This window comes from Grammomys surdaster, unplaced genomic scaffold (assembly GCF_004785775.1).
Source record: "Grammomys surdaster isolate TR1022 unplaced genomic scaffold, NIH_TR_1.0 125701, whole genome shotgun sequence".
NCBI lineage: Eukaryota > Metazoa > Chordata > Mammalia > Rodentia > Muridae > Grammomys > Grammomys surdaster.
In genome coordinates this window covers 2568276-2582173 of record NW_021620536.1, presented here as the reverse complement: position 1 = coordinate 2582173, position 13898 = coordinate 2568276, and the positions used below count along the sequence as shown (strand labels likewise).

At 39.0% G+C, this 13898-nt stretch overlaps 2 protein-coding genes across 2 annotated transcripts in view; one reads left to right on the top strand and one right to left on the bottom strand.

Annotated features, from left to right (window-relative positions):
* The window catches only part of Col24a1 (collagen type XXIV alpha 1 chain), a 157624-nt gene that overhangs the window by 15152 nt on the left and 128574 nt on the right, over window positions 1-13898 (top strand). The window contains exons 4-5 of the mRNA XM_028788098.1: window positions 847-900; window positions 3388-3432. Coding sequence (XP_028643931.1) covers window positions 871-900; window positions 3388-3432 — 75 coding nt within the window. The 5' untranslated portion in view covers window positions 847-870. The remainder of the gene's footprint in view (window positions 1-846; window positions 901-3387; window positions 3433-13898) is intronic.
* LOC114639356 (60S ribosomal protein L36a-like) lies at window positions 5643-13200 on the bottom strand. Its single transcript, XM_028788106.1, has 2 exons — window positions 13063-13200; window positions 5643-6063 (listed from the first exon to the last, which is right to left on the bottom strand). Exons 1-2 carry the CDS (start codon window positions 13198-13200, stop codon window positions 5731-5733), a joined length of 471 nt encoding a protein of 156 aa, XP_028643939.1. The 3' UTR covers window positions 5643-5730.

Below are 13898 nucleotides of genomic sequence, written 5' to 3'. Positions count from 1 at the left end.
ATCTTGTCTTACCATTTCTCCTCCCAGCTGCCTGTGCTGCAGCCCTGAGCCAGACGGTGGGCGTCCCTCACTGAATCATTGCAGTAGAGTCCCATTTACATGCTTTCCTTCTGTCCTTGCATCAAGGAGATCTGTTAAATATGTGTCATACTGCATTTCTTCTCAAGGCTCCCCTAAGGTTTCCTGCCTCACTCAGAATGAAAGCCAAGTAACCTACTGAAACTTACCAGGTCTTATGTGATCCAGTCTCCTATTCTCCATCTTCTCCGTCTGCATCTCCACTGCACCACACTGACTCCCCATGCTTGCTCCCATATTCCATATCGTTTTCCCAGAGTGCCTTTGCCTGTACCTGGACTGTGATTCCTGCCATGTCCATATAGTTTGCTCCCTTTTAAAATCTATACTCAAGGGCCAGCTTCTCAAAAAGGTCTCCTTCCATAAAAACCATAGAAACGAAAATTACAAGAGTTGATACCTCCCTTCCCTGCTTAATTTGTTGTCCTTTATATGTACAACTTAATATGACACATGTGTGCATATGCATGCATATATGCATATATGTTCACAATACATATATTATGCATTTTACATTGTTTTATCATGTTCCCTGAAGCATACGTTCTATGAGGACAGTTCTCTCTATGCTCACAATTGAGAATGGTGCATGACACATTGGAGACCGTCCATATTTGTAGTCTGAGTGGTTAATGAATATAATAAGAGAATCAAATACCTTGAAGTTGTCCATTTTAGACTGCATTTCCGAAATGTTAGAACACCTTGACACCTTTATTAGTGATGACTACTATGTTTATTGACCTTTCTTTTTTTTTTTTCTTTTAGGGAAAACCAGGTCGAAAAGGGCATATGGGTGAGCCAGGGCCAGATGGCTTAAAGGTAAAGGGCCTGAACTTTGAAAAGCTTTAAAAGTTTGAAAATACAAATTTTCAAGAAGATAAAGAGAAGACTTTTATGCAAATTAAATGGACAAATTTCAATTTATGGGCAACCAGTAAGATGTTAAATACTATTCAAACATCAATTTATAAGTCATATATCTCCTTCTTTATTTGTATAGGTATACAATTTAAAGAAATGCTAGGATACATTGTATATACGTTTGCAAACAAGATACAAAGTAATAAACTTTATGGAACTGAATAAATAAATACTATGATAGTATTTGTAGATTAGATACAGGGCAATAAATATACATAAATATCTCCTTTTTAAGTATAGGTTCTTTAATAAACAACTAATGGTTGGTCCACCTGAGTCTGTTCCTAACACAGTCATTGCATAGCCTTCATCACTGTATGGCTTTGATAGGATGTGCTAGCCCATGGTTTCTTGCTTTACTTTCATATTTTAGATGATCTTTACAATAACAAATACTCAATAGCACAGAGATTCAGTGTGCGGAAGAGACCAGTTTATAGGGACTGTTAACTTTTTGCAAACTTAAAATTTAAAACTCATAGAAGTAGCAGAGTATTCTTACCAAATTTCCCAAATTAAGGCTTGTTTCATATATACTGAACAAATAAATTTTCATGATGTTAAATTCTACCAAATAAAAAGCTAGACATCAAGTTTTAGGTCAGTGGAGGAAGACTTAAAGCATTTTTAATGTACCAACAGATTGATAGCTAAAACATACTAGGAGAATGTGTGTCCAGCTTTCTCAAATTATATTCAGAAACTCCAGAAAGGTGATCTAAAATAATTCTAAGCAATTCTTTTTAAAACAATTCTTTCCTGGGATTATCTCTATCCTACCAAATAGTACTAAGACATTCAATGTTAAGCTCCAGTGTCCACAAAATGGCTAGCAGTTGAATTTCTGTGATTGGTCAGAGGTAGTGCCTCTCTAGTACCACACCAGAAGCAGGGCAAGCCTTTGTTATCAAAGAACCTGAAGAAATCCTTCAATGACTGCCCTTCCTTAGCTACCCCTTCCCCTACGACCTGGGCAGCTATTTCTGGGAAATACTTGGGAGTTGATGGTGGTGCACCGCGTTTTCACTCAACCTTAGTCTTTGTCTCTGTCTCTGTGTCTGTCTCTCTCTCTCTGTGTGTCTCTGTCTTTCTGATTCCCTCCCCTCCCTCTCTTCTCCTCTTCTCTCACTCTCTCCCCTTGCTCCTTCTCCTTCTCTTCTGTGTCTATCCTCCCTTCATTACCTGCCTTTCTCTCTTCCCTCCCCTCCCTCATCACTTGTCTTACTGTGCGTCTCCCTTTCCTCAGGAGTCATTGGCTACTGGCCCTTGAGGGTTGTGGGAGGAAAAGCAACCCTCTTCTCTTATGGAAGGGAAGTGGCCCCTGATTGCAGGGCACAGCTCCAGTGAGCTTCAGAATCCATCATTTGTAGTCACAAAGAGTAGTTTGGGTCATAGTAGGTTTTAGTCCACACCTGCACTGGGCTATGAGCAGCATGCCCAAACCAGATGCACTAAAACCCCCACACCAAAATGTAGGTCTTTTTTAAGTAAGTGGGAAAAATAACCATGAAAGGATTTTCTTAGGTTAAGTAACTCAGATTAGGTCAAATTTATTATCAAATGTGTTATCGAAATCTCTGGATTCACAGAGCTTGTGGACTACAAGATTGTGCCTCAGGAGTTATAAATAAATAAATGTCCCGTCTCCAGGTGCAAGCTCTGCTGACTGGGGCTTATAGGCTTTTACCCTGAGAACAGCTTTGGGGTTATCTGTGCTGGAAGAACAGAATCCTTGGTGCAAGGGTTTTAATTATATTTTTAACATCTTTTATAGGGCATTTTATTTGTTTTGAAAATACTTTTACATTTACACGCCACAGTGACAGGGTACAGGTGAAGGCCAAAGGACAACGTCCAGGGTTTGGTTCTTTCCCTCTGCTAGGCTCTTTAGGCTTGTCAGCAGTGGAAAATAACACAGTACAGTAAATATTTTATTTAAAATGCAACTTAACAAAGCCTTTAATGTGTCTACATGAATTTCTATATCACAAACGTTCAGTGCTCATGGAGGCCAGAAGAGGGCACTAGATCCCCAGGAACTGGATTTACAGATGGTTGTGAGCTCCTGTGTGGGCGCTGCAATCAAACTTGTGTCTTCTGCAAGACGAGCCATCGCTCCAGCCCTCCAGCCCGAAACATGTTTTTTTGATGACAGAAAGTAATGAATCGGGGAATGTGATTTCAATATGTAAACAATTACTGTTTGAATGAAAGTGGGGGAAAGGTCACATTTCACAAAAATCCTATAAATAAGTTTGAATAACTGAGATCGCTGTTGCTCTTTTTCCTGATACTAGAGGATTGTGTAGAATAGAGACAGAGGAAGTCGTGATTAATTCTGTTGACCAATAGTCACTTCTGCAATTTTATATTCTTGATCAACAGGGAGAACTGGGAGACCAAGGAGATATTGGGAAAACTGGTGAAACAGTAAGCTGGCTTTCTATGCTCTATTTTATTTCTCACTATCTATGTTTCTTGAGAATTGTTTTAACCTTGATCTCTTAGCTATTGTTGTGTTAGCAAGCATTGGAATAGAACTTATCTCCCACCGATTTACACCCATTTGTGACGGCTCTGTAGACAAATGAAAGGCTTCAGTGCAAGAGATGGGAAGAAAACCCAGGCAATATTTTCATTGAATTTGAGCTATGTTTATGGTGTTAGGAGCATCATTCTTGTTAGTATTTAACATTCCATTACAATTCCATTAGCTTCAGTCTAAATTTGACCTTATGAAAAAAAAAAGTATCATAAACAAGGTATGGTGGCAAATGCCTGTAATTCCAGCACTCTGTCTTGGATTCCGGAGTTCAAGACCAACCTGGTCTACATAACAAAACACTGTCTCAAAGCATAAACAACCTAAAAAAGCTGGTTAGATCATAACAGAGTATGTGCTGGTAACCTGACTTAAGAGTTGAAGGGGGGAGATCAAGGAAAAGCAGTGAAGTTTCAAGTGTGCTATTATTTTTATCAAATGCAGTTTGTTTAGGTTTACCCTACAATTGTAGCAGAAAGTAACATGTAACTTTTTAAGATGCATTTTTTAATTGTGTGCTCGTGAGTATGTATTGAAGTCACATTCCACGATTCTTTACTTTCTGGCATTTAAAGCCTGCGTTTAGGGCTGGAGAGATGGTTCAGCCGGGGCCTGAAGAGCTGGATTTACAGGGAGTTGTGAACTGCTGGACAGGAATTGAAGTTGGGCCCTCTTCAAGAGTACTATTCACTGCTGGACCACCTCTCACGCTCTGCATATAACATTTATGTCTATAAAAATAATTTAATTTGGATCTATTTTCAATAATGAGGAAGACTATCAAAAATAATTTCTATGAGACTGGGGTGATGTTTCAGTTAGTACATATTTGCTGTGCACACATAGGGACCTGAGTTTGAATCTCCAGAACCCAAGCAAAGACCATCACTCATCCACAGTCTCAGTGCTAGAAGTAAAAGTCAGATGCTGGGAGCTTGCTGGACAGTCAGACCACTGGCCAGTGGACCAGTGAGGTCACCTGCCTCAAAAACAACCATGAGGAGCAGGAGAGCAGGACACCTGAGGTCACCTGCTGACCTTCACACACTTGCACACCTGAGTGTACACATACGTATACATGCATGCATGCACACACACATGTATTGCATATACACAAGTACACACAAAAAAATAACAAATGAACCTATATAGTAAAGTGATGAACTGTCAAGGGTGAAAATGTCTACCGCGTTCAAGGTTAGCTGTCACAAAGCAAGTGAGTGAAATAGTTTGTCTCCATGAGCAAATTCCCACATAGCCTAGTTTAAGACTTAAATAGAAGTAAATTTTCTACAAAATCATTTTGAAAGCTTAGCTTGTTTTATAATCCTTAATCCTGGTGTTGTAATAAGAAAAAAAAATACTCTGACAGTCTTCATTTTACCATTGCCATATTAGACAAAATAGACAGGGGTAGTTAATTATCAAGGAATCATTGCTACTTCCAGGTAAACCTCAGTCAGCAGAAGGTAAGCATCTTATCTGTGGTTTGCCAAGAAAATAAGTACTATACTTTTAGTAAAGTTCTTACATCAGATTCTATAAAGTATCTAGTATGATTGTAGTGTTTTTATTTCTATGCTCAAAGAATTTGAGAGTCAGCTTGCTTAGGAATTGTGTGTGTGTGTGTGTGTGTGTGTGTGTGAGAGAGAGAGAGAGAGAGAGAGAGAGAGAGAGAGAGAGAGAGAGAGACTACAGTCAGGATTCAGAGTTAAAATGCTAATAAACAGCATCTTCTCACATGCTACATACTATATTTCCAAGCGTTATTTCCTTGATCACACTAGATTAGTTCCAGACAGCATAAGACCCAGCAGTTTCCCCTGCTGCCCAGAGAGGGTGTGGACTACTGAAGTGCTAGATCCCTATGACTGGAATAAGAGCATCACATTTGCTAATCCTCTGCTATGTTTGAGGCATCAGCCAACGATGCAATATTTCATTTAATTCTAAAGCCCACGACTCCCTAGTTGTACAGTGAGGAAATCAGAGATCAGAAAATTATTGGTCATAAGTTATCTAACTAAACCTTAACTCCAACCCAGACTTCCAAGTTCAAGACCCAAACCGCCACCTCATGCCATATTCACATTTATTTTTTATGAAAGCTTTAATTTATTCCCTCACCAAAGACAATCAAAAGGGGTGAAAGGTCAAGATTTTACTGTCTTCATAACAAAATCGGCTTAGAACTGGATCACTTGGCCCTTTCTCTTCTTGTCGCCTCCCAGTTCAAAATGCTTGCACCTCTTACTAGCCAGCATCCTCTGAGATCTGCAGTTGGGCTCGACGCACTCCAGTCGCAGCACGATCTTCTTTGTAGTTTTAGCCTTTTTGCGGAAAATAGGCTTAGTCTGACCACCATAGTCACTCTGTTTCCTGTCATAACGCCGCTTTCCCTGGGCATACAAAGAATCCTTGCCCTTCTTGTACTGGGTCACCTTGTGGGGTTGGTGCTTCCCACATTTCTTGCAGAATATCCGGCGGGTCTTAGAACGTTCACCATGTTGGCAGGAGCGCTATCAGCTCAGAAAGCCATACTCACATTTTTAATATTAGTTTTTAAAAAACACTTGATCTGGATTTTGCAAAGATACTGTGAGCACCAGCTAAGTTTAATACTAGTTTTAACATGTTTTATTATTAATTGAACAACTATTTGGCCCCTTTTACAACAATGCTGTAAAGGCCCCTTGAGCATTTGATAAGTTAGCAAATAAAGGATTCCGAATTTTTTTTCCCTCTTGTGAGTTGAAGGACTTTCTTTCTTATGGAGTTAATTAAAAATCTAACTTACCGGGGGCTGGAGAGATGGCTCAGCGGTTAAGAGCACTGACTGCTCTTCCAGAGGTCGTGAGTTCAAATCCCAGCAACCACATGGTGGCTCACAACCATCCGTAATGAGATTGGATGCCCTCTTCTGGTGTGTCCGAAGACAGCGACAGTGTACTCATAAATAAAATAAATAAATAAATCTTAAAAAAAAAAAATCTAACTTACCTAAAGAGTCTTTTAGGCCCCTCTATAATTCCCAGATTTTATTTTATCTTAAGTTTCAGGTCCTATATGTATGTCTAGAATTCTGTTGCCAAAAGAACAACCTCTCTTGAAAGTTATAGAATCTGTAGTTGCATGTCATTACAACGGCCTTTGAAATTTGGAATAACCCAGCATGTGGTAACACCTCAGTTTTCGCTTCAGGTGATCTTTTTGATAGTTATTTAACTGTCTTAACTGAGTGACTTTTCCTTTCTCTATTCATACTAATTAGAACCAAGCCTGTTACTGAACCTATCAAGCTCAACAATGTTAGCTACGTGTTCTAAATTCATTTACAGTCATTTTTTTGTATTCAAAGAATTGATTTCTACAAATGTGCTCCAAAGCATCCAATTTCCTTTATTATTTTTATTAAAAATAACAAACTTAATTTCTGTAAATGCATCTCATAAGTCTCCAGCTTCCTTTTAATTTTTTATTTTAAAAAATCCCTACATTTACTCAGCAACAGTGATACAATTTGTGCATCAACAATGATACAATGTAACAAAAAAGTTGCTTAGTATTTTAAAATTCCTGGCATGTCACTATTTGAGATTCAAGGACAATAATTCAGTACTTTCAAATATTCTCAGAATTTTCAAAATTGTGTTATTTTAAATGTACTTTTAATAGTAATCATACTTTATCATTTAAATAGCTAAAATTTTTGCTTAAAGAATAAAATGCACTGAATTTAGAAACAGCTATATCCTATAGGAAAAAAATCAGGGCAGAAAAAACAGTGAAGATGTCTAAGATGGGTCTTGGCATATAACTTGTTTCAAATAACTAAATATTTAGTTATTTGTCAGGAACAATCTGGTATATATGATGTCAAAGAATAATTCCAATTCTAAGAATTCATGACTTTCTTCTAGGAAGTTTAATATGCCTGTTCTTCCTCTCATCTGCCAACTTGGTAACTTTTCCCTGGCCCTATTCTAGTCTCACTACATCCTTCTGAAGCTGGGGTGAACAGACCAGATACATTTTATTGATTTACCTAGTTATATTTATGTGCGTGTTTCTCTGTGGGAGTGCAAATGCTTACAGAAGCCAGAAGAGGGCGGCAGATGCCCTGGAGCTGGAATTGTAGATGGTTATGAGCTACTTAACATGGGTGCTGGGAACTAAAGGAGTCATCTTCAAGAGCATCAAGTGCTTCTACCCACTAGACGTTAGGGGGCCATGTCTTCCAAGCCATGGCCGTGAGTTGAATGATAACTTTTATGGAATTCTTTTTATCACTGATGATGCTCAAAGCCGGGCAAACATGCTCTTAGAACAGAGAAGTGGGGATATCTTTGGGGAAACATCAACAGTGACTCTCTAGAATCTTTCAGTCCTCTGTTACCTTAAATACAAGAGGTGAGAATATTTTCCATAAAGTATCCTTAATTGCATTAATTTTCAGTTACTACATTTCTCCCCACATGGTGACATTCATGATTGTCTTACAGTCTAGTCGCCCAAATTTATTTCTTTAAAATATGACTTCGTTTGTTGGATTTTACTTTATACGTTTCTTAATTTACTAACTATGGAGATTTATACTCTGCCCTTTCTGCCATGCTGTACTAAATGGTGATGAGTGACCAATGAACAGAAAGAAACAAGAGTATAAATGAAGTACCTCACCTTTCTTATTAAAATCTTCAGATCTGGGATGCCATGATGGGTGATCCCTGGATGGCTTCTAAACAGGTTATTCAAAGCCAAAATGGGAGAAAAATTAAGGGAGAAATAGAGACAAAAATTCTGCCTATTAAGGACCCATCCTCTTCCTTAAGGTGACCATCCTGCACCCTTATTGCTGTGGAATGTGTCCAGTCTGTGTCACCTGTAAGCTGTGGTTCAGAAGGTCACTATCCAAGATTCTAGTCTCCAGCCACCAGGCTCTTCTCTTTCCAAGTAGTAACCACCAAATTGTCCATGGTTTCAATGGGACCTTGAAGTATGTCCTTGGGAATGAACGGTCAGGAAGATCTGAATTAATATTTACGAAAAATTGTAAGGAAGAGCAAACCAAGGTTTTAACCTGTAACATTCTAAGCCAACCTGGCAATGTGTTTTTAAAATATTGTCAAATATTATTAGTTTGCAAGGGCTATGGAAACTTATTTATAATGGAAACAGAAATGATTTTGGAGGGACTGGGAAGTGTTTCAGAAGCGCTCACATAAACCCTCGCTTGACAGAGTGCCTAGGACTGTGATTGGGTAAAATTACCATGGAATTAGCTTAATACAAATCCACTTTATTACGTTCCAGGCTTTTTCCCCTTTTGTGAAAGGGGAAATTGCTAGCTTTAAAGGGACCTACAAATCATAACTCCTGTTTCCTTGAAGGAACAGATCCAGAGGCAGGGAGCATGATTTAACCAAAGAGATAAAGCGGATGTTACAGTTGACCACACATTACCTTGACCTCAGCCCCTTCTGAGTCTTGCCGTCATTTTCTTTATACATGCCTAGGGTACAGCTGTAAATACTCTGTCAGCCTCCTGAATGACCTGAGTGATGTGTTTCTTACGTAATGGAAAATTATGCAGAGCGGACACATGCTAGCCTCAGATGGGTCTTTATTGAATATGCTACCAAAAAAATAGGCACTCATTACTGAAAACTTGTGATAAATCAGGAACTTGGACTATGTTATATTCGTTAATATCCACAAATACTTTGGTTTATGTAATTATTACAATTCTGTGCTTTAAAAAAGCTGATATTTCTGACTATTGGAATAACTTGCCATGGTCAAGGAACATAACAGTGAAGTTAGGGCTAAAGGGAGTTATCTCTACTGTTTCTAGGTTATTATTGTGGGGCCACTTGGCAACGGGTTGCAGACTTCCAATTGTCTTCCTAATAAACACGTGCTTTTACTACATGGGAATGCAAATCGCACATCACAATTTGAGAAGCAGGTTTCTCCAAAGCCACAGCATATCACTTTCGAAATGTAGAAACAGCATTGTAAGTCTAATTAAAAAGCCATGACCATGTCTAGTATTAGGTCTATGGGGGGCATAAAACACTAGAAGAGAAGCCTGTTGTGGTGGGGACCACCTGTCAGCACAGCACTCCAGAGGTAGTGGCAGGAGGATCTGGAGTTCAAGGCTTTCGTCGGCTAGAATGGACTAGAAAAGATCCTGTCTCCAAAAATAGACCAAAAGGGGGTCTAACAAGGGGCACCAAAGGGGCATGGGCACCCTCACCGGCGCCTAAACAGCGACTGTGCCGACGTGTGGAGTGCCTTGGTTAGGCATTGCTGTGATATTTATCCTTCTCACCCATGAATTCCCATCTGTTTCATCTGTTTTAAATATCATTTGTAAAGATGTGCATCTCATTATTTTTCTTCATCTATGACCTGTACTTCTCTGTTTTAGAAGGATAGCATATTTTTTTCAAAGATTTACTTTATGCTTAGTGTGTGTGTGTGTGTGTGTGTGTGTGTGTGTGTGTGTGAATGCACACATGAGGACACGTGCAAGTGAAGGCTAGAGTCATCAGATCTCCCTGGAGCTCTAGTTTTGCCAGCAACTAGCAACAGGTTCTGAGGACTGTCAGGTCCTCTGTAAGAACAGTATGCAGGCTGAGCCATTCTCAGCCTTCAGAGATACAAAGACTTTTACAGCCAAAGAAAGATGGAAATTCAGTCTTCATTTATGTATCTGTCATCAATAAGTACCTACACTGAACAATTTTGAGTGCTAGACACACTTCTAAATAAGACTATTTGTCTAGGTAGTTTCTGGTGTAGACAATGACAAAATAGATATCCATAGGATTTTATTGAAAACTCTGTTCGGCTACATAAGATACTCTAAGAAAAAGAAGTAAAGGTTATTTTGTCATGGCTCTTAAGGATGTGTGTTGATAGAAAAACTCTAACTTTGGTTGAAAACATATTTCCATTCTCTTGGGTAGGGTATAGCTGTTACAGTGTTGATAGGAGCTTTTGAGGAGACTGTATTCTAAGTTCTTATCTGGAAAGGGTCTAATTCTGGCATTTTTGTTGGAATGATGTGCTAATAGTCTTCCCTTCAACCTGTGTTTGTGAGCAACAAGTTTCGTTCATTGCTAGTCCATTGTATCTTCTTTTATATACATATTTATACATAGTCTTCCTTTTAAGCTGTGTTTGTATGCAACAAGTGTCATTCATGGTTAGTACATTGTATCTTCTTTTATATACATATTTATATGTTTGCACAATGGTAAAGGTCCCTGTTTTGTTAAAAATATGTAAGAGAGAATGTGTTGATCCTTTTAATTTAAGAAGTAAATGGACTGGTGCGTGGAAATAGTGGAAGGGTCTGGAATAAAGGTTTGTTTAGGTAGTCCTGCTGAAAAGACTTTGTTGACAGAACATGATGACCAAATGACAACCTGGAGATAGGCTAGTGAAAATACTCATGCTTTTCCCTTAAAAAAGAACCCATGAGCTGTGTAACTTGTAGGCTAAGGTCTCCACAGTTAAGGATTATAAATAGCATAGAACAGGGGTCAGCAAGCTTCTGTGTAGAGGACCAGTGGCTGTGTTTAAAATTATGAGCCATCCGGGTTCTGTTGTAGTCTCTTAGCTATGGCGCTGTACTGTGAACCCAGCCACAGACAACAGTGAATGGAGGAGCCTGGCTCTGCTTCCAGTGAAACTTTATTTATAAAGACAGACAGTGGGTGGGAATGGGCCCCAGGTGTCTCTTCCCGTTCTACCATGTTATAGTTGTTCTAGGATGTGGCAGCTTTATTGTGTCTGTCTTATGTGCACCCTGCTTCGTTAGTCTTTTGACATTAACAAAAAAGCAATAAACACAAATGTGATTTCTATGGATCTTAGTTTCAAATCCAAAAACGAATTCAAGTTAACAGACACGTGGTGCTGCCACTATTCACTGGTATGTTTTTGTTTGTTTGTTTGTTTCTTCTTTTGTACTAGTTGCAAACACAATGAATTTATTTGCTTTTTGTATGTGGACCACATGTAAAGCCAAAGGATGCAACTAGAATTTATCATTTTCCCTCTTACAAACACTTGAGATTATTACCAGGAAGTGTTTCCAGGGACAATGAAATATTTTCTTTGTGTGTTATATTTGCCATTGAGATGAGATATTTTGCATTTGGGCTCAGTCTCACTTATGAATGGCTTCTGCTTTTTTCCTTAGCATAAGATTAAGCCATACAAGGCATGATAATAACACAAGAAAGAAAGGACCATGTGGCCAGCTGTAATCTCCTCATGGCAAACGATGTCTTCACTTTTCAAAGGAGCATTCTGGGCTTCTCTGCGCTGTGTTTTAAAGGCACTACCCTACTCATGGGCTCTGAGGTATCACAGGATCACTCAAGTGCTACTACAAAAGTCCACAGTAGAGTTATGAGAGAACTGCACAGAGACTTATCAGTGCCTAGTGAAAAGGAAAGTCTTGTGAGGATATCTTTCTCCCTCCGTATCTTCTCCCTTTTCTTTCTTGTTTTTCTGAGACTTGAGGCAAACATGTAAAAGTCATCGAACTATCTGTGTAAATACAATGTGAGGATTTCCCATCATTTCAGTATTTTAATGAAGAAACCACTAGCCAGTTTGCACGGTGCCTTCCTTCCACAAATATTTATAATCATTTCATACTCAAGGGAGAGATCAAACTGAATAAGACACTGAACCCACTTCAAAGACCTTGTGCAAGATTAGGATGGCAATTTGAGCATTAAAGGGAAAGTGATCTTGAACATCCCATCTGCCTAATGTAGAGATTATCAGTAAAACAGTTCTGAGTAATCCTGTGGCTCCAGAACACTGGATAAAATTCCTCAATAGAAACATCTTTAATTCTATTTCTATGTAAATATGAACATCCCATTCTTGGGTGTTGAAAAAGATTTTTAATGCTTTTTAAAATAGCTAATGCTGTTCTTCCTTGTGGTTAAATAGAATTTAAAAGCTGGATAGTGTAAGAAGAGGGACCTTGTCCACATGTTTTTCAGAGTAGAAAGGTGAGATCAAACCTGTCAATGACTTTCCTCAGAATTTAAGTGTTAAGCTGGGACCCAAGTCTTGGCATTAATAGGTGGCATAGCATATTGTCATTTCTCCCCATTATCTGCTACAATGATTTGGGGTTAGTGCGAGTGATGGAAACTTGAGCGAACAGATTTCTCTCTGTAATTTTGTCTTGGAAAGAGCTAGCAAAATCGCCTTTCCTATAAGGATTGCCTGAAAAGACATCCAGAACTAATTTTGTTCTTCATATTTGAACAAATACTCTGGGATCAGAAGTGCACATCCCTCTGTGTGAATGGGCCTGCTAGCTATTAGTCTCAGGGAGACCGCACAGTGAAGAAGTTATTGCTACACAAGTGTCACTGCAGGAGAATTTCCTTTATTTCTCATCCAACTTACTTTTAAAAAAAATGGCCTAAGTTGAATAAAAATAGGTGACTACTCTCTGTCGGGGCTCACATCATCACCCTGGATTGATTACCCAGAGGCTCATCGTTGGCCACACTACCACACAAGTTTGATATAGCATGAGGACCCTTCCTTTCTCGGGTTTCCCATAACATGAGTGTGACTACAAGCATCTGCTCAAAGGACATTCCAGGCATAACCTCCGGCCATTGCCAGAGCTGCCCGGCAATGGTAAAGCTTCTCTCTGAGCTTTTGTTTCATGACTGTACACTTGCGCCTAGAGAATAAGAGTCGGATAGTTGATGGGGAAGTGTCAGAGTCTGACATTTCCACATGGATGCTTGGCAGACCATCAGCAGACACTTGGTGGGGAACCCTATGTATCCATATGGCAAGAGGCTGGGCTACAAACTCTATGACCCAAAATAGACCTGTCCAATCCCTCAGGAACCTATAAAATTTTGAAATACCTGTCTTTAGTCTAAATTTAATTGACCATGCAAACAATATGTTGTATTCTTCAGTGTGACACGTAATATTATGATTCCAAGTATTTTGTTGACTAAATAAAACAGTATCTATTTTATGACATCTTAATAAAATACTGATAATGTAAGATTTTCATAAAATCATTTCTCTTTGCTTGTTAAGTAATGTGTACAGAGAGTGTATCATCAGTGCCTAGAAACCTCAAAGCATCAAATGCTCACGTGTTTGAAGGCTTGGTCCTCAACTGCTTATCATTGTCTTGAAGGCTGTGTAGCCTTTAGAAAGTAGACTTTACTGAAGGAAGTGGTTCACTCAGGGAAAGTCTTATGGGTTATAGCCAGCTGCAGTGCCACCATACTCTCTTCCTCCTCCTCCTCCTCTTCTTCCTCCTCTTCTTCCTTCTCTT